The sequence below is a fragment of the Glycine max genome, chromosome 7 (assembly GCF_000004515.6).
Source record: "Glycine max cultivar Williams 82 chromosome 7, Glycine_max_v4.0, whole genome shotgun sequence".
Lineage (NCBI taxonomy): Eukaryota > Viridiplantae > Streptophyta > Magnoliopsida > Fabales > Fabaceae > Glycine > Glycine max.
This window is the reverse complement of record NC_038243.2, coordinates 1789933-1814867: the sequence shown is the minus strand read 5'-3', so window position 1 is coordinate 1814867 and position 24935 is coordinate 1789933. Positions and strand designations below refer to the sequence as shown.

The window sequence follows — 24935 nt, the reverse complement described above, 5'->3', positions numbered from 1 at the left end:
TATATTAAAGAAATAAAAAAATGCAACAAAGTACGTTAGAAAAGAAAGAAAAAAATAATAGTTAGTTTTAGTAGTATATAAGATTCTAATCCTAATACGTATAATATCTTAAGACAAAAAGCTTTGTATTGGTTTAATACATACTTAAAAGTAACGCTTAACTTTTATTTTAATGTTATGAAATGAATATTATGTTATTTTGTTATATATTGCTTAATATATATTATATTAAATTTTAAAAAGTAGAAGTATTAGTTAGTTTTGGCTTACTTTTCGTACTTGGAGGAATATACGGTTCTTAATGTTGAACTCTAGGAATCCTCCATGGAATTCATATTGCTTGCCAGCCGGTTTTTATAACATTATTGTTGAATCAGATTTCCTTTGAATTCAGGCAATTATATATACTTCTTAGACAAGGGTGTTTCAAATCTCATACGTGCTACGTTTTAGTCCCGAATATATATATATATATATATATATATATATATATATATATATATATATATATATATATATACATATAACAGCCTTTAGAGATAAGGGTGTAGTTTTTGCAATTAATGATGGAGTCATATTTATTGTGAAGCCAATATATCGACCGACAGATGTTATGGCGAAGTTTAGATTGTCTCGTGCCCAAGTCAATTATATGTTCCTATATAGTTTGATGCTACTCTTTCTTTTTTTTTTGTTACATTCATTTTATTTTCCTCAGGCTTGCTAGCTCTCATCGTTATCTTTTAGTTGGGCTTAGGTCCCCTCTATTAAGAAAAATAAAGAAAAGAAAAACTATTCCCTCTCCTTTAGATTTTGATATACACTTCTCTCACACATGCCGCGGTTTGACTTAACCACTTTGTTTTTTAAGATCTTAATTATGTGCAAGAAAGGTGTAAAATTCACATTTTAATCCTCACATAATTGTTTTGTATGTGTTCGTTTTTAATCTTCAACTCTGGAAACAACCAAGACAAGCAATACATAATGATCACGATTAGCTTGAAAGGACTACGCATTAGCAAGCCCAGAATCAACCATTAAGCAATATGATTGGCGTGTGGCAACACTGATTAAAATTTCCAAATTGGATGTTCTTTTCTTTGTATTTCTCTTCCCCAAATAAAAGAAATTCATTTATTCGATTGAATAATTATTACATTCATATAATATTATAATTTATAACTTATTGGCGAGTGGGATTGTCACACCGATCGAATTTCCGAATTGGGTGCTCTTTATTTTCTTTGTATTTCTCTTACCCAAAGAAATTCATTCATTTGACTTAGTGGTTACTACAATCATACAGCATTATAATATATGTGCTTGCCTTTGACAGAAACCTCAAGATATATATAGACTTCTGTCTTATAATTTGTTATATTTTTTAAGCAACACAACTATTTCATTATAACCCTTTCCACTCATTGTAATAATCTAATTCAAACAATATAACCCAACTTTTTTGAATAATCGAATTCACTATTATAAATATTTCTCGGTCGATGAATTTTATACAAAGGAAGGCATAATATAATGTGTCAAACATCAAGCTGGGGAGAGAAAAAATAGTTTGAGTGGATAATCAGTGAGCTATGCATCCCCACTTACGTAACCTGCCTCTTGTGAGAGTACCACACAGATGGAAGTTCTTATTTTGTAAATAACGCAATTAATTAATTGACATGATTTGTAACTCAAATATAAAATTGTGTACAATTAATAGTGAAGAATTAAGAAGATGAACAAAAATATATATATATAGTGATAAAAGTCGTTATGTGTAATTAAGTAATAATTAACATGATCATCTTCAATATATTTTAGATAACTTTCTCATTTTTTTTTAGGGAATAACTTTTTCAACTTAAGCATATGACATGCATTCACCTAATCATATGATATGAATTGAGTTTATCGATAATATAGTTCTCTCACCAAGGGATTAATTATGTATTTAGGTGAGAGGCTAGTGTCGTGGAAAAAATGCATCATAATATATTTTAATGTCTATTTATAGGCAACTTGACAAGTTGAGCATGAGAAAGATTTGAATGAGCTGTTGAAATATCCACTGTCAGAGGGCATTTGGAGCCTCATTTTGACAAAACTGAGTATGATCCGAGTCAGCTGATGGTACGTCCTATGTTGTGGAGGTCCCATAAATCTTGATATATACAACCACTGTTGGTACTTGTTAGTGTTTTTTTGTGTACAGGGTACAAACACCATTCGCACTCGAGCCTTTTCTCAAAAGGGACACCTCCTAATGTTTCCTCCACTGGCACTGCCTAATATCCATTTTATTGGAAAAAAAAATAGAATTAAAAATAATAATATGTAAAACATTCTTTATTTTAAATATTTTATTAATATTTTATATTTTTTTATCTCTTCTTTTATTACATCATAAATTTTATTATATTTATATTTTTTAAAATGTAAAATAATATATGAGATGTTTATCAAATATTTTTTTACATTCAATGTCCTTTCGAGATGTTAAACTGGCACCACGAAAGATGGATCACATAGACAGCAAGGGCAGTTTACCCATTGGATTATTTTGGTTAAAACTTATACAGCAGGGGGACAGAACTGCAAAAAGGGCACAACCTAAATACTATAATAATAATTAACAATGATTAAACCGTAGAAAATCCCAAGCCTTAGCTTGCATGTCTTTCAATTTACCCTTTTCCAACCTTGTTGGTCCATGCTCTTTGACGTAAGTGGATTATGAATTTATGAATCTATGATTATGAGCCGAAGGTCATAATTTACCCCTTCAAATTCTCAATCAACGTATTTGACAAAAAAATGGTGCCAACACAAATTTCAACAAACCCCTAATTTGGGATGCATAACAGGGGTATCCATGATTCTTAATTAGTATTTAAATTTGACATAATTATTTTTTCAAATTTAATTTAATTTAATTAAAATTTCCAAAACTTAAAACTTGACTCACTAATTAATTTGTTTTTGGCTTTAACTCTTTTTTACATTTTTCTTCAATTAAAGTTCTATTTATTAATTTTATATTTAAAAAATAATTTTATGTTGACAAATAAAGTATTCCTAAATTATAAATATATTTTTAAAAAATTGTAATCATTTATTCAGAATATGAATCTTGAAAATTAACATTAAGTAAATGATTAATATATGAAATGACTATATACAAAATTACAATATTTAAATAAATACACCAAATGAATTACAGTTACTTAAATTTTATATATATATATATGTAAATATTAAATATCAAGTTTATAAAATTTAAATTTAATTTATATAAATAATTAATTCTAACTATAAAATAATCTTATTGTTAGATAAACGAACTTGAATAAAAATTTAACAATCAAAGTAAAATAATTCATTCATAATTCAATTTATTTATAGTCTAACACATAGTATTCAATTTATAAAATATATTTTTTAAAAAATAAATTTAATATATTAATTTTTAATTGTTAAGTACTTAAAATATCTAAGTTAGATGGCATGCCATGATAAGAAAGTGTGTCTCGTGCCCTCCAGTGTACCTTGTGTTTGGTTGGTATCCATCACTGCTCCAAGTAGGGTGGTACAGTTCTTCATGTATAAGGGCAATCCAAACACGCACCAACTTAATCTAATTGAACTGAAATTCGGTAATTAACATATACAAATTATTTAGATTTAAACATGTCATTTGTACCTATAAAATGATTTATTTTGATTTTATTATCTAAATTTACTCTAACATTTTACCAACAATAAATATTAAAATCAAGCATAAACAAATGTCAGATAATATAATTAAAAAAATAGTTGGGGTAATAAAATCAAAATAAATGATTTTATAAGTATAAAAAATATTTTAAGTCATATATTTATTAATTTTATTAATAATTAATCTCTTTTATTAAAATCTTATTTTAGTATAATTAATAATTATTTTTTTGTCAAATATAATTAACTTTTATTTAAATTTTGATTTGACATTCAACTAATTTTATTTGTTGAATCGGCCCATTTTAAATAAAATAATAGTATTCTGATTGTAACTTCATTCAAAAGTCAAAAATCAAATCCTAAAATTTATTAAGAATCCAAGTGCAATCACTTTTTTTTTTCAAGATTAAGTGCAATAAATTTTTAGATAAAATCTCTTCTTATAACTACATTTTTTTGAATGCATTTAAAAAAACATTTTTCTGAAATTGAAAACCTTAAGCTTGTGTTTTTTTTTTTACAGAATTAAACTTGTGTTTGGTAGGGAAAAAAATAAGAAAAAAACCAATCTCGTATGAATCTCACATATTCTATATTTTACTTTAATTTAAATCTTTTTCTTCTATTTTCATCCACTGGATCAAAGAGAGATTAATGGATTCAAGTCTAACATCACACTAATGTTGGTGCCCACTTGGTCTTTCTTATGCTCCATGGTCCAATTCCAGCCCTTCCAAATCTCTTTTAAAATAATTTGGAAGCAATCTACCCCACCTTCCAAAATATGAAAAATTATTAAGTGATCTTAAATCTTCACATCAGTTTTGATCCCGGTTAATAAGGTAATAATCATGAGATATATAGCTTAAAAGATACTTACCGGTGTTGGAGGAAATCAAATGTTTTGAGATTTAAGAAACAAACTAATCGATTTAACAGCCAAAAAGGAGAAAACCACAACTAATCAAATAATTAAAAATTAATTTCCAAAAATAAGTGCGAATCATCTACCCAAGTAAGATCTTCCACTGCTAGAAACGTTAACGCCCTCTATCTGCAAAAGATCATGGTCCTTTTTTTACTGCTAAAAAATAAGGTGCACACCTTGCTTTTAATAACATTTTACTTTTAAAACAATTTGCTTTAATTTGATCAAATGACTTTATCTCCAACAAAAAGAGCAACAGTTAAACGTCTTAAATTACGGCAATGTAAATAGCGTTGCTTGTTCTTTTATCACATCAACCTTCAAAAGCATCAAATAATTTGCTCTAGTTTGATCAAATGAGTATCTCTAGAGAAGATAACTTACGCATGTGTAAATTATATTTTCAAATTCATGATGAGTTGATGACTGTCGTGAATAAATTGAAATTGAAAACCAATGCATATGTAAGGAAACAACAAACATGTAAAACTGATTTGGAGCACCGAGAAGCGCTGAAGCAAGCTTAGTTTGTTTTTTAAAACTGATTTGGATGATTGATTTGTGTAAACGATTTGTACTTATTTTTTAAAGTTGATGTTACGATATGATTAATCGGGATTTCCACGTTTTCTGGCTGTTTAATCAAATAGTTTGCCTTTTAAATCTCAACAACATCTTGTTTCCGCTAACACAGTTAGCCTTTCAAAATTTCTCCCAAAATACCCATCAAACTTTTAATAACACTACACGAGGGACCCAATTAACCACCAACTACGATCAAACCAAACCCCTGAATCGGTCATCACCTCCACCAATCATTTTTCGTTTTGGTGAACATCAATCATATTCTGTTAATTGGAGCCAGCCAACTGAAACTCTAATAAAAAACCAAGACTAGTGCTGTAAAGTGAACAACAATGTTTTCACTTTTCCATGATTTGCGGGATTATTTTTGCTAGTATATATATATACTACTGTAGTGTAGTATATTCAAATCAAACACCGTCACAAACTCCACAGTCCAAATTTACATAGTATGTATGAAATCAAATTAAGCAAATCAAAGACAAACTAAATTAAACCACGACCATGATGGATCATAGAAAGTACTAGTACTATAAAAAAAAAAGACACAGAAATGAGAAATGACTTAGTAACTACTGTTGGAGTTATTATTAGTATCAATCACCCTGCCAGCTCCAAACAATGTCTTTGAGGGAAGGCCTCACTTGCTCCTCACAGAACTTAACATACTCCAACGTATCTCCGGCAGACTTAGTAAACTCCGCCACCGCCACCTCCGGCGCCACCTCGAAAACCTCCACCGTCATCGCCAGCTTCCCCTTCCTCCCCTCCTCCGTCCCCTGCATCCTCACCACAAACTCCTTCTTCCCCGTCACCCTAAAGTTCAGCTTCTTCGCCACCGCCTCCACCTTCGCCAACACCGCCGAAGCCGAAAACTTGCATATGAACATCGACGGCGACCGCTTCCTCGTCTCAAACAAACTCCTAAGATCAAAGCCGTGCGACAAGGACGATATTATCTCGAACGCGTTGTAAAACGGCCTGGCAGGTTTCCTCATTGTAACCTCCTCCTCCTGGTTGTTCTCCACATCGTCGAAATCAATGTTGTCTTCAACGTAAGACTCCTTAATAGAAAACGCGATTGGCCTCATGAACCCAACTTGAAACCAAGGATCCCTCATTATATCAGGAATGGAATACCTCTTGCCAGGATCAGCAACGAGGAGATTCGAAATAAGATTCTTGGCCTGCGGAGAAATCCATTCTGGGAATTCATATTCAGCTCTGAAAGCCTTTCGGTAAATTCTCATAACGTTCTCACCTTGGAAGGGTAAATAGCCACAAAGCAAAGCGAAGAGGATTACCCCACAGGACCATAAATCGGCCTTTGAACCGTCGTAACCTTTTTTCTTTAAGACCTCGGGTGCAACGTAAGCAGGGGTCCCACACGGGGTTACGAGCATGCCGTCGGCGCGGCGCTGCTCCGGCAGCGTGGAGAGTCCGAAGTCGGAGACTTTGAGGTCTTCGTTTTGGTCTAAGAGGAGATTCTCCGGCTTGAGGTCGCGGTGGGTGACGCCGCGGCTGTGACAGAAGTCGACGGCGCTGATGAGTTGTTGGAAGTACTTTCTGGCGAGATCTTCGGTGAGTTTTCCTTTGTTGACTTTGGCGAAGAGTTCACCGCCTTTAACGTATTCCATGACGAGGAAGATTTTTCCCTTTGTGGCCATGACTTCCTTGAGTTCAACGATGTGGGGATGGCGGACGAGTCTCATCACCGACACCTCGCGCTTGATCTGCTTCACGAGTCGCTCTTTCTTGAGCTTCTCTTTCTTGATGACTTTGATGGCGACGCTCTCGTTGGTGTTGAGGTTTCGGGCGTGGTAGACTTTGGCGAAGTTTCCTTGCCCCAGGACCCGCCCCATCTCGTACTTGTTGAAGATAATGCTTCTCGGGTTAGGGGGGTGTTGGTTTTGTGGATCCATAGGAGAAGAAGTATAGTGTTGTATTGGGGTGTAGTGTAGCTGCTAATTGGGCCAGGAGAGAATGGACATTCTGAATAGGTAGAGATGGGAAACACCCAGATGGGAAAGATTGATGCTTTTCAGGAAGATGGTATCGGATGGACATACCACGTTCCGAAGAAAGCATTCAGAGGGGTTGAAAATCTTCATCATGCATGTATGATGAAGAAGATGCAAAGTAAAAAAGAATACCCAGTGGGACTGGTAGGAACAAGATGGTGTGTGATGGGAATGAGTAGATAGAGATTTCTATAGTATATAAGGAAAAGGTAGCAGCGGGATTTGGAAGAGGATAAGGGTGTTCAGTTCTAGATGAGCAAGTTATGCGGTGTAACGTTTGAAAGAAGAAAAAAAATGAAGGGGATAATTTGTTTGGGTTGGGGTGTGTGTCTAGAAAGATGTGGAGAAGAGGTTTAAGAAAGTGAAGAAAGAGAGATGTGGTTACTGTTCTGTTGCTGAGTATTTTGTGAATTAATAATAGAAGATGAAATATTCGGGGAAGCCAAAATTGGATCAACTTGCCTACATCACGTCTTGGGGATATAAGCCAATTGGTTCCCAAGTTCCTACTGAGCGCCGTTAGGTTTTGTTGTAATCATTATTGCAATCCAATTTGTATTTTTTTTTCTTTTATATATAATAATAATGAGGTGTTCATTTAAATTTTATATAAAAAAATAAATTATCTATCACATTCATATAATTTAATTTTTTCTTATCATCCTGAATCACTTGATTTAAATAACTTGATTCAAGACACAAATTATTATTATTTGTATAAATTATTGTTGGTTAAAGTAGTAACTCTTTAAAAGTTTTTAAAACTTACTTGTTGATTTTATAACTACTCAATTTTATTATTAATCTTATATATAAAATTCAAGACTTTCTAATAAGAATTAGACGGTCTACCCTCTTCCCAATTAAAAATTACTAACGTTTGTACTTATTTTCATACCCATATTTAAAGAAAAGTCATTTATAACTTCATACTTATTTTGTAAATAGCATTTTTTTTTAGTATTCATTCCTACTTATGAATATCAACGTATTCATACTCATATTTTTAATCAGCATCTTCTTAATTTTAACAAATTAGTAACATAAAATTGTTATTTTAATATTAAAGTTAATTGCAAAAATATTAAATATCTAACGTTTATTCTAATAAAAAATATTTTAAAAAAATTCATATCTTAATTATAAAATATTTAACTAAATTAAATATAACATAATAGTATGATTAATTTGCAACCATAAAATATAATAATTTAAAATTTCTATATATTGTTAGCGTTAAAAATAATACATTATCAATCAATTAAAATCATGATTGAATGATATTTATTGTAATATAAAAATCTATGAATATAATAATAGTTTTATTTATATTTAATTTATTAATTAATATGTAAAAATAGAACAAACTAGTCAGCAAAAGTAATTATATTCATATCTTAATTTTTTTAAGGATGATTCTCTCTTCATTAAATTTTTTCTATGATTGTGTCTTATAATTTATTAAATTTATCTTATTTTAATTTGTTCCTTGGGTGTCGCCAAATTGGCATTCGCCATCCTACATTATATATGATCTTACTTTTGAACTCTTTATGTTTAGTGTTACTATTCTTAAATAAATGAACCTGAAGATAGGATGGCGTTTTATTTATTTAAAAAAGTAACCCAACTCGGTGCCATTCAAAGAGGGAGATAGGGCGGCGCTTCTTTCTTCTGAAATAACAATCTATAAATTAAATGAATGTGAAAAACTTTTATATTATATGAGCATTATACATAAATTATTTGTTTGTTTTATTTATTCTGTGCCAAAAACGTAGCTGTTAAATGATAAAATTGTCTGTAAAAATATTCTATTTTATTTTTTTACATAATCAAATAAATGACTAAAAATTTTAATATTTTTTTATTCTTATTTCAAATATATGATTTCAATATCTATTCACCTAAGCAATGCATATTTCTTATCTCGAAAAAGCAATGTATCTGATCATTTGTCTGTATTCTCTCTCCTGTGTTTCATTCTTTTTTCTTTTTTCTTAACCAAACAGAGTATCAGATCCGTGGTTGGATTGGAATAATGGTCATTTGTTTTCATAAAGTTTGTGGGTTCCCGGTTAAAGTTAGCAGGGTTAATGATTAATTGAAAGGTAAAATATTATTGAGTTGATCCTTGAAAATGTTGTCCTAATAAATAAGTAGAGTGATAAAAAAAATTACGATCATTCATCAATCAATTTAAGAAAATGGTCGAGTGTTTTGGAAAAAAACTAATCATGTATCTATACTAGTAATATTATATTAATATTTGATATGTTTATAACATATATTAACTTTTTATACTAAAAAAAATATCTATTAACGTAATAAATCTTACTGCCACAATTCCTCTCTTTGGCATTATGGTTTGCTGATATCTTGTCAAATCATCAAAGAAGTATGAGTGCAGCAAACACTACGAAATCAACAAACTATCATACTATTAATATAAACATTAAGCTTAATATTTATATTCACGTTTCGATTTTCTTTAAATATAAGTTATTCCAACACAGTAATCTAAGGCAAACTTATTAGTATAACACATATATAAAGTGGAGGTTTACTCTTACCATTTAGTTCATTATATATCTAAACTTTCGGTGTATGTACTAATTAAAAAGAAGTCTCCTAAACAATTTATATGAATCAATTAAGTAATTTTTCTTCTTCTTATATTTTGTTTAAATATAGTAGCACATAGTATATGGTCCTCTCAAATTAAAAAAATCACATAATATATGGAATGGAATAAAAAAATGTTAATACTAGAAGATCGCAATTAATTAGTTAGACATCCCACCACACGTTAATAATGATAAATGGGCGCCGTTATCTTTCTAAAAAAATCCAAACGTGGTTTGAAACCTAGGTCAAGGGTAGAGAAGCGTGGGACTCCTGCTGACGTGCGTTTGAGTCGATTACAGCTAATATTAAGGCATAAAGCTAAAGCCAATGATCGAGTGTGGCTTGGATTCTTGTCCAAGTCTAATTCCAATGCCAATGCCCACATAACATTGTTCTTCAATATACTATAAAGCAGGTAGATATATATAGGTTTGACATGAATGGCTGTGGAGAATTGGTATCAATCCCTCATCTGTGTGGCCATCGTTTTCAATTTTCCATGGCCATATACAGAACCATTTAGCTTGGTTATCAGGAATTATTGACATGAGAAATGATATTTGTATAACAACAAACTCATACAACAAATTAGACTGTGCTTAGCTTTATCTCTATTTTTTGTTTTTTTTTTTATTTTCTAAAAATAATTTATTTTTGAAATTTTTAAGATTTAGAAAACATATATCGAAAAAAAAGTATTCTAAAGTGTAATTGCAATTTTATTAAAAAAGACTGAAAAAGTTAATTTATTATTTTTAGTTTTGGATCCATTTTTAAAAATACAAAGAAAACGTATTTTTTCTCCTATTTTTTTAAGATAAAAACAAAAAACACTCAAATTAAGTACAACCTTATCTTCTTATAAGAGAGAGAAGAAATATAATGATGCAATTAAGAAATATAGACACAACAATATTGAAAATTATAAGTTTGATTTGATGATAAAAGAAAAGGGAAGCAAGAAAAAGATTCTGGATTCATAGTTATCAAATTCTTGAGTTAACTTTTATAAATTCACTTATTTTTAACTAGTTGAATCATGTGCAAACTCTCCTTTAAGTCATCTTGATAGACTTTGAGTTTACTATCAAGTCAACAAATTAAAAAAAAAAAACCAAAACACAAATCATTTTAGGTTGTATTTTTGTGTGTTTAAGGTTCAATATACCTTCATTTGACATGTTGTTCTTGAATCGAAGAATCATCACCTCCAACAACATCAAATCCTCAATTGAAATGTTCTACTGTTATTATCACTTCCGTAAGTTATTATCTAATAATTATGCACTATTAAATTTGATTAGATATGTATTGTAAAATTTATGATTTATTATTTTACTTAATTATGTTGTTGAAATGTTTGATTGATATATTATTTATATATATTTTGTTGTTATTTTAATATAAAGTAAACTTTTCTAAGTATGTGAGTTGAGTCTATAGAATTTTTATGAATCTATATAGACTTTCGAGTTTGATAATCTTATTCTCACTGATAAAAAAAATTAATAATTAATAACTAATATTTATCAATAAAAAATATAATAATATCAATGTATTATTGTATAAAATGTTGTATGAGTGAATGTATTAATAATACAATTCTCTTTTTGGGTATAGTAAATAATGCAACTCTACTGTTATTTTAAGTAAACTCTATTACTATACGTAGTTGATTTTTCCTTTCCCAATTCTAGTAATATTATTGTACATAATAAACGCAGCCATCATTCAGTCGCCTCAACCATGTTATTCAATATAAAGGAAAATATATCAAACCAAGCCATTAATTCCTTCTCACTCTCTTTACTAACTACCGTGAACAAATTTAACTTATTCAAAAAAAAAAATGCTAACACATATGTTAAAGATATTATTAAGAAATTTAAAATAAAAATACTTTTATTTGGAAACTATAAATAACGAACTATTAGATGTAACACTTACACTTTTTATTTTATTTTTTGTGGCTAACACTTGCACTTTTATGTACAGAGTACAGACACACAGACAATGCAAATACAATATTACTTAGTATCCGTAGAAACATTAAAACAAGAAAAAAGAAAAATAAAATAACTAACATATCAAGTTTTTTTTATAGGGAAATTAAGTTTTATTAATAGAAATTAAGCTAATTATAACACATGAAATGTACAAACAGCAAAACTAAAGTATCCTCTCCGATTCTTTTTAGGAGGAGTGATAGATTATTGGCAACATAATTTCTATCAAACTCTTTTTTATTTTTAAATTTTATTGAAAACAGCAAAACTATTATCTTTAAATGATTAAAATAATGGTTTCACTTACTTAAAAGTTTTAGTACAAAGTAAAACACACACGTAAAACTATAAGTTTATCTTTCTTTCAGTTTTATCACAAACACACATCAAATCACAATATTAAAGATCCATTTATAATTTTTATGATGATCGATCGAATTTAGAGTGAAAAAAAGTGAAGAATAAAAGGATGTATATATAGCCAATCTTTAACCATACATGATTAATTCCAAAGAAAAAACACGTGATTAACAATTTTTTTTAGAAGAATATTAAAAATCCAATAATTCTTTAAACAAAAGTTATATATTAATATATTTAAATTTTCAATATTGATACATAGAATGTGAAAATGTACCCAAAAAATAATACTTAAAATGTAAAAATGTGTTATATTTTTGTATGATTCAACAGTTTGGCGTCACTATCGTTAAAAAAACTACAATTCAACATTGGCACAGATAACAAATTTCACTTTCATGAATGATAATCCAAGAAACAACTTGGGCAGAGTAAGTCCCAATATGTCAATAACGGATCACCTGATTTAGTGAAAATGAGTTTTATACATTTTTTTTTGCCCAAATTGGCTTCAAAGTAGATAGAAGAATAGGAATTGTAACATGAATTAAAGATTTGAGATAAGATATGCCGAACAAAGGAACAAAATAGGGTTCATCAGAACAATCACGAGACAGAAATAGCTTGAGGGAAAAGTAGGCTAAGGCAGAGCATATATGGAGTTGACCCTTTGTTTCTTCACTATTCCTATAATCCTATGTCTCAGATAAGATTTAATTGGCTATTTATAGATGAAATTCATTGTCACTGAATGAAAAAAGTGTAGAACTAATATAATCATTGCATAAATTATTGGATTTTTTCATCTAAATAATACAAAAATAAATAAACATTTATCTAAATAATACAATTTAAAAATATTTATTCCAATAATATAAAATATTGTTCATGTTAATAAATCGTTTCCTTGAAGAACCAATTTTTTAACAGTGTTATTTTTTTGTCTTAATTTAAAAATTGATTTCTTATTGATTGATTTTTAAACTAAGATTTCTTTTTAAAATTCAGTTCAGAACTGAGTTTTTTGTTTTGGTTTTTTATTTCTTTATTTTTTTTCTTTTTAATTATCTATGTGCTAGTATAGAAAAAAAAATTCCATAAGCTGTTAAATGAAATTTTGTATAATTTTTACACTTTTTTCTTAATATTTCATTGTTATTTTATTATGTTGGATAATTCAAATCACTTTTTATTTTCACTAAATAACTTTAATTATTCACTAAATCACTTATTTCATTTCACTACATTGTAATTATTCATTCCTACAAAAAAGTATAATTATTCGTTATATATGAAATTTAATTAGTTCTCTGTTTGTTTTGTTTTATCTTGATCTTTTTATTATTTTTAGGTTCGCTTAATTTAATATAAACATATTTAGGCAAAAAAAAATAATAGAAACAGAAACAAAAGTTAAAGCAAATCATTCATCAAGTTTCTTTAAGGAAAACAAGTTCCAGATTTATGAATTAAAAATATTAATTTTATTGTTATATTTATTCTATATTAAAATTGAACATATTTTATTTATTTAATTTGTTTAAGTAAAAAAATTAGATCACTTAAATATATGTATTTTCTTAAATGCTATTCTAGATAAATTATATTTTTTATAAATTAATATATATAAATTAGTAAAACAAAAAACAGTTAATTTTTAAAAAAATGTAAGAAAAAAAATAGAAAATAAATTTTAAAAACAGAAAAAAAAAACTCAATTATCATTTGAAATGAGTTTTTTTAAAAAAACCTAATTTAGAAATCAATTTCCCACGAACACGAATTGAAATTAATTTCTGAAAAAATAGTACAGTTCACGTTAGGAAAATCGGTTCCTGGATAACTATTTATTATTTGGATAAATATTTATTTTATTTGCATTATTGGGGTGAAAAAATCTAAATTGTTCGTCTTTAATTTTTTCACAGAAATTAAATTATATATAAGTCCAATTTTAATTTTCATGGTATTATAGACTTCAAATTTCATTATCAGATCATTTGTTGAAATGTTTTTATTAAGTAGATCAAATATAAAAGAAATTACATGTTTTAAAGTTATTTGATACTCCAGTAATTAATTTTGTTTTAATGTACAATATATTTTTTAAACATAAATAAATATTGGCTAAAAAATATATTTATAATTATTCAATTTATCTAAACTTTGATATACACACTTATCAAAATGATATCACACGATTCAGCATTTGCATTTACATTTACAAAATTTGTATTGAAAAAAATGTTATTAAGAAAAAAGAGTGTCTAAGATTTACTGAATAAATGTTTGAGTATAGCTTTATTAAATTTTTCAGTAAACTCTCAAATTAGTTCTAAAATTGTAAGTGTTAGTTAATTTAATCTCTATTTTTTTAATCTTTTTTAATTCTTAATCTTGAAAACTATTGATTTTATTTGTTTATCTCGTTTTTTCATTGACATGAAAATTAAAGTGATAAATTCGAATTCTAAATAAAAAATCAATATATATATATATATATATATATAACCCAGGTGATTGTCATTGACGAATTTAAATGAATGAACAAAAATTTTTATTTAGAAAAAATATTTGTTTTCTATTTTTAAAAGTTTATTTCCAAAGTAACAAACGCAGTTGTTATTAGTTTATTTTCATTTTGATACATTTTTTTAAAAAAAGAAAAGTAAGAAGAAAGAAAAACATTTTCTCAAACTAAATTATCCCTTAATTTTTCTATTTTAAACATGCAAACAAAAAACTGATATATTTTTTTTTTAAAAATGCAAACAATATCAAATGAATGCATGGTTTTGGCGATTTTCCCAAAGGCAGTCCATAGATTCCGACCCCTTTCCGGGCACCGCATTGGGCAGTTCTGATTTGAAAGCAATTAAAAAACGACAAGGACGTCAACGTCATACGCATTGCCACCCTCTCATCTCATCTCTTTAGAAATCTGAGAACCACAACCACAACCAATATAAAGTCCACGACCATCTATTTCTTCATGTCTCTTTGGACGAAATTGTTACAAAATTCTCATTAGAAATTTTAAAGTTATACTATATAACATTAATTTATTCAAAAAAATAGTTATTCAAATAACCCTTTGAAGATTTATTTTATCGTTAAATTAATTTTTTTATTATTGGTCTTTTATAAAATTAATATAATTAACGACATTTATATATTTGAGAGATTAATTTAATGACATCTTATTTTTTTTAAGAAACGAATTTAATGACATAACAAGTTTTTGAAAGATAATTTAGTGACAAAATATTTGAGGGATTAGTGTGATGACAATTTAAATATGACAATATAAATAGGCTAAAAAGGTCTAAGATATATATATATATATAATTTTTTTTACACTATTTATATCTTGTATATGTTGAGTTTAAGCGTCGAAATCCCTTTAAGTACATCATCAGGGTTTGGCTCACAAAAATAGAAATTCATTTCGAAAATTATACCTCGATAGATTAACGCTGAACATCACTGATTTAAATATTGTATGATGGTTATACGGAGATATTGAGAATCACGTATGATCAACGTGACATAAATCATATGTAATAGTATCCACACATTATTATATATGAAAGAAGGGGGAAGCTTTTCGGAACGGAAGTACATTTTGACCAAACTTGTAGGAAGGTTACTCCGTTTGTGTTTATAAATTTCCTTTATATATGGGAAAGTCTTAAACGACATTGCATTCACATCGATCTAAGTGAACCTACGTTCAATCTGTAACACCATTTCCATATTTGATATTACAAAGTCAAAAATAGAAGATGCTACGTAATTCCATGGGAATAATAGATTCGGTTTAAACGCCTGGGAACTCTCCGAGTTAAAGAAAACTTGAATTGCAGTGAGGAAAATAAAAATAAAATGTGTAACTACAGTGGCCTATAAACAAAGTTGAGGGCACGTTTTTTACTTTTGAAAGAAAGAAAAAATATATCGACTATGACGCAGTTAATCCTTATCAGTCATCTCTACATAGAGTCTCCAATACATAGATTTGAGAATCAAATTTTTAACTACATATTTCAAAGACAAGGTTAAAAGTTTATCACTGTCCTTAGTTATCCCACAGGTTAGCTACTTCGACTTGCCCAATGGTTTAAGTACCACATCACATGAGCGATGTGGCTTGGCATCGAAATTCTTGAGTGAAATACAATTAACAAAAACCAGGTTCTACTGCCTCATGATTTTCAAAGTACTTTCTTTTTTGTTTTCCTTGAAAAACTTTCAATTAATAAAGACCTAAAGTGTTCTTGAAACAACAAAGAAATCTGATTCTGAATTATTTAATGCATATCATTTCAATGTTGTAAATCACACTATATCTCATTTTTAATAACCTTTTTTACATAGGTAAGGTGACACACAATCAAATGGAATAATGTAAGGAACGTCTTAATTAGGAAGCACATACTAAGAAATTATCATTCCATATAATGAGGCGAACTGGTTATGTATCCTTTTGGGGCAACAGTTTGCTGTCCTTAAAGAGAGTTAAAAAAAAATACTGGTTAACAATAAGGCCCAAGTTACGATGGGCCCAGTTAGAACTCTTTTCAGCTATGTTAAGAGAAAAGGGACTAAATACAGTGAGAACTCTTGTTATCTTGTTATTGTGAAAAATAAAAACTATAAACCTATACCATTAAATCATATTACCTTTGCACATGAACGGATAATTGGTCTTTGCCCTATTAACCCAAGACTGCAGGTCCGAATTGATTCCAGTTAACTGACTCCTTCCATCTCCAACCAAGATAATAATATTTTTAATAAAAAAAATAGGTATGGAAACAGAAAATAAAGATTGGTAAGTTCCATCTAATCATTAGGATGAAAACAGAAAATAGTTTTTATTGGAATCGCAACAACAAAGTCGCCAGTTTATTGGAATCGCAACACTAAAGCAATCACAGCTAGTGTGATTTATTCCTCATCTACAATGCAATCTTGCCAGATATTCGTGAATTTGAGCAGCAAACTGGTCATCGCATTTTTCAACTGAAGAGGGAACTCTATGCTTAATAGTTAATAGTTACTTAATAGTTAATACTTTTTTTATCAGTTACTTAATAGTTAGTACTTTACTAAGCTGGAAGGCATTTGGGAAGAATTGGTGGGAATTTGGTCGAGTGCATAATTGCACCTGTGGCGAAGTCAAAACTTTGTTAGATAATTTGGATACAGAGTATCTAAATTTGCTTCTTTATAGGATTGGATGGATCAATCTCCCAATTTCGATTTCAGAGCCTCATGATGGAACTGATTCCCACCATTTGTTGTGATCCATTGATCCAAGAAGAAAAACTACGTTAGCTTGGAACGACTCAGCAAGAATCACAACTTGCATTTGTTGTGTCTTCTTCATCCAAGTATGGTCAAGATCAAAAACCCAAAGGCACGAAGAAAGATAGACCTATTTGTACTCATTGTGAGACATCCTTGGAAACATCGAGGATAAATGTTGCAAATTACACAGATTTCACCTGGTTATAAGTAATACAGATCCACCAGCAAAACCAATCACCTTTCTGATCATAGTTATGGTTTGTTTCCATCTGCCCAGCCCCGCAGTTAACTCCTCAACACCATGAGCAGCTTCTTGCTTTGCCACAATCTCAATTGGTTCAAGCTTCTCTGCAAAATTCTGAGAACCAAGTATTAGACCCACAGAATACTGGTCTTGTTCTGCCTACTAACATCTTTTCTTTTCCAGCACATAATTATAAATGGTTTAGACTCCGGTGCTTCTTGTCATGTCATATATTCAATTTTCACTCTCATACACCTTTCCAAAACAAATGTATCACTCTACCAAATGGTTTTAAAAATCCTATCTCTGCCAGTGGTTATTGGCATAGTTCAATTGACCCCTGATCGTATTTTACATGAAGTCCTATACATACCCATTTTTCATATCAACTTAATATCATTTAGTGCTTTGTGGATACATTATCCTTACGCTATAACTTGTTTACAAGATCATTGGGACGTCCACTTAAAGGGAGGCTGCTGATTTGCAGGTTACAGAAGCCCAATTATGGTCTCAGACAAGCTTTGAGACAATGGTTTCATAAGATCTCCATACCTGGCTTAACAATGGTTTCACCTAATCTAAAAGTGACTACTTCCTATTCACTGTTGGTTCTGGTCTATCCACTGGTGGTTTTCCTAGCTTACCTCAAATTTCCAAAGATATAAACAATCCTGGCTGGCCCAAATAAATACAATTTGACAGAGATTCAGCATTACTCCAAAATTTGTTCAAGCTCAAGGCTCTCTTGGGGACCTAAAATTCTTTAACCAAAGGCATTTCTCTATGCCAATGCACACCGTTTCTCTACTGGAATATATACAGGCTTCCTAGGGGCTAAACAAAACCAGTGTCGTTGTCTATAGATCCCAACCTCCAATTTAATGGGATGCTGGTGATCTATTAGAAGATTTATCTTTATAGAGAAGATAGATTGGTAGTTTAATGTACTTAATGACCTCAAAGTTGACATCACATGCATGGTCAAGAAAATTGGTGAGTTTATGTTTGCTCCAAGATCCAAGTGATCTACCACTTACAGGCTGTCCATCATGTCCTTCACCACTTGAATAGTGCTCCAATCCAACGACTTCTATTTCCAACTCAGTTAGGATTCAACCTCATGGCATTTGCTTTATGCTAATTGGGGCAATTGCCCACACACAAGGAGATCTACCATAGGGTTCTGTCTTCCTAGGCCAACCCCTAGTGTCCTGGAAATCCAATAAACAACCAATAGTCCCACATTCATCTGTTGGAGTGACTTGTGAGCTGCTGTGGCTCAGATAACTTCTGCCCAACTTTGGTATTACAATCCTAAAAAAAATAGTGTTTCATGACAGCCAATCAGCTATTCACTTAGAATCAAATCCTGGACATCATGAGAGATCTAAACAAGTAGACATCAATTGCCATTTTATCTGGGAACATGTTGCTTTCTTAAACTAGTTCGCATGAAAACACCAAATCAATTGGCAGATCTTCTTGTCAAATCCCTTCCAGCTGCAAAATCCAGACCTCATTGTCCGAGTTGGTAACAGTATATATCTGCCTCTCTACTTGAGTGGATTATTAAGCATGGCTAAACTAACTATCATTAGTTAAGTTAGTGATTTCGGTTTTCATTTGGTTACATTTAGACTAGGTAGTTGGGTTTTGTTGTGGTCGTGTATATAAACTCAACTGTACAAGAATTGATCGAAGGAGAGTTTTCATTTTTCACCAATTTATCACTTAATTTTAAAAGAGATCATTACATTTTTCTTGCATTAAACAAAATTATCTTAGTAAGTCTCTCTGACCAGTGGTCACCAAAATCTTTCGGAAATGTATCACTAAACCAGCAAAAAAAAATCCAACTAATGACATGTAATTAAACAAGACAAAAAAATTAAAATATCTGAAGCCCTGAAAACAAAACCTTAACCTTTCTTATTCTAAAGAGCATATCTATAAACCCATTCTTCATACCGAACCAAAATTTAAAACATCTGCCGTCATTGATATACAGATATAAGTGATGATAAGCTAAAGTAATAACTATTCTCAAAAGGTAACTTCAAAAAATATGCCTTTCTTTCCACAAGTCTCATAACTCTTTTGAGATGTAATATATTTCGAAACGAAAATACAGCTAATCACAAAAACTTCAAAAATCTTCCATAAGATCACATACTTAAAAACGATGAATGTCTGAATTAAATGAACAAAGAAATAAATAAACATATACTAACCAGTATCATCCTTTATTCATGATACACTCAACTGAGACCTAAACAATAGCAGAGTAGTCTCAGTCTCACCCATCAGCAGCAGCAGCAGCAGCACATTCAGAAAATGATATCCTCATCTTTGTCACCCACAGACAACAAGTTGTGAGCAGAATTGTAGGAAAGACCTTTGCGCAAAGGGAGATTAGTGTCAAGCTTGGAGTTGTTCTGCTGCAGCATCTGCCTCTCAATCTCCCTCTTCTTATACCCCTGAATCTTCTTCAGCCTGAAGAAATCCTCCCTCTCCAGCTCGTCCAGCTCTCCCTTGATGTAACTAATCGTGTTCTCCAACCGCGGCTTCACCACGTTTTCCAGAGCGTTAACCCTACGATTCGTGGTCTTGATGGCCTCATCCAGAGTCAGAAACGATGTTTGAAGGGACGCAAGTTCGACGAGCACCTCGATGGCCTTTATGTACGCGGCGCGGCACTGCTGCACCTGCTGCCCGCCGCGTGCGAGTCCGGTGAGGTCGTTTTTCGTGGCGTCGGCGTCGGCGGTGTAGTCGAACTTCGGGAGCTTCACGCCGGCGACATTCTCCTGGCGCGAGCGGACGCGGAGGGAGGCCTCTTTCACATTCTCGAGGACGACGTGCTTGATGTTGTCGCCGGCGACGTACTTGGCCTCGGTAAGCGCGAACGACGACGTTTTCATGATGTCGCCCATGGATTCTTTTGTGGAGACGATCTTCTTCAGGATCTGGCGGAACTGCACCGTGAGCGCGTCGCTCTTCTTCTTCAGGAGCGCGTGGCCGCGCGTGGCGCCGACCAATCGGGCCTTCACCACTCCCAGCATCGTCACGGTGGGGACCACGTTCAGACGCTGCGTTTGCCCCGACATCTTTCCTTTCCTTTCCTTTCTCCGGAACACAGGATCTGATCGATCAAAACCAATGCAAATTCGCGTTCGTTAAACGGAGAAAATTGAAACGGAGGATTAAATTAAATTAAAATGATTTGAAGGTGTAAATAATGTACCTGTCAGACAAGGAAGTTGCAGATGGAGATCGAGAGCACTGAGAGAGAATGATCAAGAGAGAGAGGGAGTGTGTCTGTTGGATCAAATGGTTTTGTTTTTTTGGGTTGGGAATAATGGAATGGGCTTTCAATTATTGGCTTAAGCTGCTTCCGTTTTTGTTTGGGAACCTTCCAAATTCGGACCAAGAGTCAAATTATCCTTTTCCATCCTATCCAAAATATTTTATTTTCCTTCCCTTTCTTCACAATTCATTATCCTCTGCCTCTTACCTTTTTCCCTATCTTTCATTGTTGTTGAAGGGTTTTTTTTTTTCTTTCTGTTTTCATAAACATAACATAATCATAATTTTTTTTTAGGATTTTCGTTACACAATGAAATTATAATTCCGTTGTATAACATATTTGTAACACAATGAAATTGAAATTTTGTTGTGTTACAAGTTCGTCCCTCATGTAACACAATAGAACCATGATTCCGTTGTATAATAATTTGTCTAACACAACGAAATCACGATTCCATTGTGTTATACAAATTATTACACAATGAAATCACGATTTCAGTGTGATAGATAAATTATTACATAACGGGATCACAATTCCATTAGGTTGCAAATTATGTTGCAAACATTTTTTTTCTTATAAATAACCAGTTTATTTTTGTATTGCTTTTGTAGGTCAATGGATTGAAATATATTTATATCTGATGAGGTTACAATGTTAAATGAATGAGAAAATATGAATTATAGAAGCTAATTATTTTACTAACACGACTTTTTATATGGAGTCAACCCTAAGGATAATGGTACGGAGAATGACAATGATGAAAATGTGGGTGGTGAAGACACTAAAATGCAACTGCAACCTAGCTATCCTGACTTTTCTATTTATTTCATGACTTTTATGTGTTTATGTTTTGTAAAGTCTTGTGTTTTGTTATGAAATAATTTTTTTGAATCTTTTAAATTTTTTGAGAGCACAATGAATTGTTAAATTGGGCTCAACTTGTGGGAAATGAGCACATGTTTCTGCTTGTGATTCATAAGTTAGAGGTAAGTAAAAAAATATGTTGTATTGGGTTGCGAAAAAAAGGAAAAGAAGTACAAACAATACAAAGACAAGTTAGTGTGCAAGTTCATTAGAATTAGAAAATGTAGGTATTCTTTTAAATTAAAAAAAAAGTTTGTGAGAACCATATGGTGGAAAGTTACTCTAGAATGTGGTTTCTATAACCATAAAGTGATGACAACACTACTTAGTCATTCATATGTTAATCGTTTAAGTAGTGGAGAAAAATTATGGTTAATCAATTGACCCAAAGCATGGTGAAGCCTAGTCAAATTTTTTGACAATCAAAGATCAAGACCAGACAAATCTCAACACCATCAAAACCATGTGCAATGAATGTCAAAGTTATCATCATGAACAAAAGGGACCAAGAATGGAAATACAACCTGATGAAGTTGATATAACACGACAAATATGTTTAGTGGTTTAGATGCCTAGACAATGAAGATGTTGTCAGAGATATGTTGTGGGCACATCTAAATTCCATCAAAACTTCTTGTTATGAATATCATACTTGCCTTGCAATATGCGATGATTAAGGCTTTGTTTCATAAAAGCATAAATGTGGTTGAGCAGAGGTGTAATTCTCTAGTATATAAGAAGTTATATGGCGCTTTGTATCGAGAAAAGTACAAGACATCATTTTCCTTGAGTTGCAACGGGTTGACATCGTAGATACTAATAGTTCTACTTGTGATTGCACACTTAGAGTTACTCACGATCTACCATGTGCTTGTGAACTTAAACAATTTATGAATATATATGGATCCATTCCCTTGAAATCCATTCATGTACATTGGAAGATGTTATCCATTCGTAGTTTAGAAGACACGGGTGACTCTTGGGAGGATTTAACTCTGACACATGAGATTGATGCATTATTAAAGAGATTTTCACAACTAGACGTGTGCGATAAAATCACCTTAAAGAATAAAGTCTGTGAACTTTCATTTTTTGATACCGCTTTAATGTGTTCCTACTCCAGAGAAAGTCAAAACAAAGAATGCACCAAAGTTTGTGAAATCCACCAAACGTGAACCTTAAATGTGAGAGCGTGTCAAAGAAATAAGCATGATGGTTGGTAGTTTGAGAACTCTAACCATGGCTTTCAAAGTTAGTTGTGACAAAAATGATTCATTATATGAATGAATTTCCCGATGAGTTGGAACAATACACTATGAACACTAAAGATGTCACATCAAATGGAAATTATGGTTACGAGACAATTACAACTTTGTTATGTCAGGGTGAGGAGTCTTAGTCTCTAGCTTACCAATATTTGATTCGGAAACTTCGAACATGACACTCTTTCTATGCTCAATTATTTGGCTCAGAAGAAAGACTGTTAGAATTAATAATTTTTTTGTATATTGAACATGACCCAATACCTAAAGCGAAGTAGATGACCATTCCGGACATAGGTTATGTCATTGCTAGTCGGTATAATGTTGTATTGATCCATTTATCTAGGTTGCAAAGTTGGACCTTCTTTCTACTTAGGAGTCTCGTGCCTGTTGCGTCCCATCTCATTTCAATTGGATTTATCAATGGAAATCACTTTATGTAGGTACTCATTATCTACTAAAGATATCATTTACTTTTGTAAGTTAATATTGATTTATTTGTTAGCTTCGTCTTTTGTATGACAATGTAGCTTTTTTTAAGGAATAATTGTCCCTTGCCTCCTATTGTATCACAATGGAGAAGATAATACACACCCGAAGCCTATTCATGGCAAAAGCCTTACATGAGATGCATTCAAGCTTTCAACTCAATACAATTTCAATTAACTAGAGGATCTCAATATGTAGTAGGTCTTTCTAAGGATTAAAATAATTTTAAACGTTCAACATGTATCCAATTAATTTTGTAGATGTGTATCTGAATATGTAGTATGTAGTAGACATTCTTATGAAATTTCATTTAATACTTAAGTTTTTTTTATCTCTATGTGAACATTGCATAATGAAATCACAATTGAATGCACAACATAATCTACCTCTAAAGCAACCAGTAGAGGAAAATGCAAATTGAGATTCCATTATTTTTTCCTTTTTTATTCAATTTTTAAAAAAACTTAAATGACATAATCAATATTTCGTTATGGTAAGGAGGTGCCAAAACAAATTACAATGGAATTTCGATTTTGTTGTGATAAAAAACTTACATAACGGAATTGGGATTTTGTTATGATAAAGGGGTGCAAAAAACATCACAATTGAATCATGATTCCATAGCTATGTCTGAGGCGAAAAAAATATACTGAAATTATGATTTTGTTATATAGTGGACAATGAAATCATAATTTCGTTGTGTTAAGGGGAACAAATTTGCTTATGCAACAAAATCATGATTTTATTGTATATTTAATTAAATGAAATCATGATTATACGGGAAGGATATTTTCAGAATAAAAAAAAGTTGTCAACCCCTTGGTAGGGGCAAGAACAATTCCATTGAGACTAATACCAATTCCTTTTTGTTTTCTTATTATGCATTTAACTTTTTTTGGGCTTTTATTTTGTAGTTCAAACTTCATATAAGGGCAATTGTTATATCTACTCCCTTTCTTTGCTTATCCATTTTCCTTTTCAATTTGTTTTCCAAAAACTACACTTCCCTATATACTTAAAAAATTGGAGTGAATAAGCAAAAAAAAAAAAAGAAGTGAATATAACAAGTATCTCATATAAGGCTCATTCATGTGTAGCCATTCTTGGCTGCTGGACCAAAACAAAAATGTAACCACTTTACATGTCCCAGAGTCCAAAAGCAAACACATCCAACTTGATCTTCTCCTCCATCTAATTACACTCCT

The 24935-nt window shown here is 31.0% G+C and overlaps 2 protein-coding genes across 4 annotated transcripts; both read right to left on the bottom strand.

Annotated features, from left to right (window-relative positions):
* Nucleotides 1–5588: 5588 nt before the first annotated feature.
* Nucleotides 5589–7916, bottom strand: LOC100812424 (CBL-interacting serine/threonine-protein kinase 25). The gene has a single exon (XM_014777667.2). It carries the CDS (start codon nt 7156–7158, stop codon nt 5833–5835), a length of 1326 nt encoding a protein of 441 aa, XP_014633153.1. The 5' UTR covers nt 7159–7916; the 3' UTR covers nt 5589–5832.
* A 9461-nt stretch (nt 7917–17377) lies between these two features.
* On the bottom strand, nt 17378–21305 carry LOC100808847 (V-type proton ATPase subunit D). 3 transcript variants are annotated; one of them, XR_415031.3, is made up of 3 exons: nt 21053–21213; nt 20043–20950; nt 17378–17922 (listed from the first exon to the last, which is right to left on the bottom strand). XR_415031.3 is itself a non-coding variant. In XM_003530219.5 (2 exons), exon 2 carries the CDS (start codon nt 20913–20915, stop codon nt 20139–20141), a length of 777 nt encoding a protein of 258 aa, XP_003530267.1. In that variant the 5' UTR covers nt 20916–20950; nt 21053–21305; the 3' UTR covers nt 19886–20138. The 3 variants fall into 3 exon arrangements, 1 of the variants encoding a protein (XP_003530267.1); XR_415032.3 differs by having other exon boundaries at nt 17378–17912; XM_003530219.5 differs by lacking the exon at nt 17378–17922 and having other exon boundaries at nt 19886–20950; nt 21053–21305.
* Nucleotides 21306–24935: the final 3630 nt, after the last annotated feature.

Excerpts from the sequence above, each read along its gene's own strand:
- LOC100812424 (XM_014777667.2), bottom strand. The coding sequence starts at position 7,158 with ATGGATCCACAAAACCAACACCCCCCTAACCCGAGAAGCATTATCTTC.
- LOC100808847 (XM_003530219.5), bottom strand. The coding sequence starts at position 20,915 with ATGTCGGGGCAAACGCAGCGTCTGAACGTGGTCCCCACCGTGACGATG.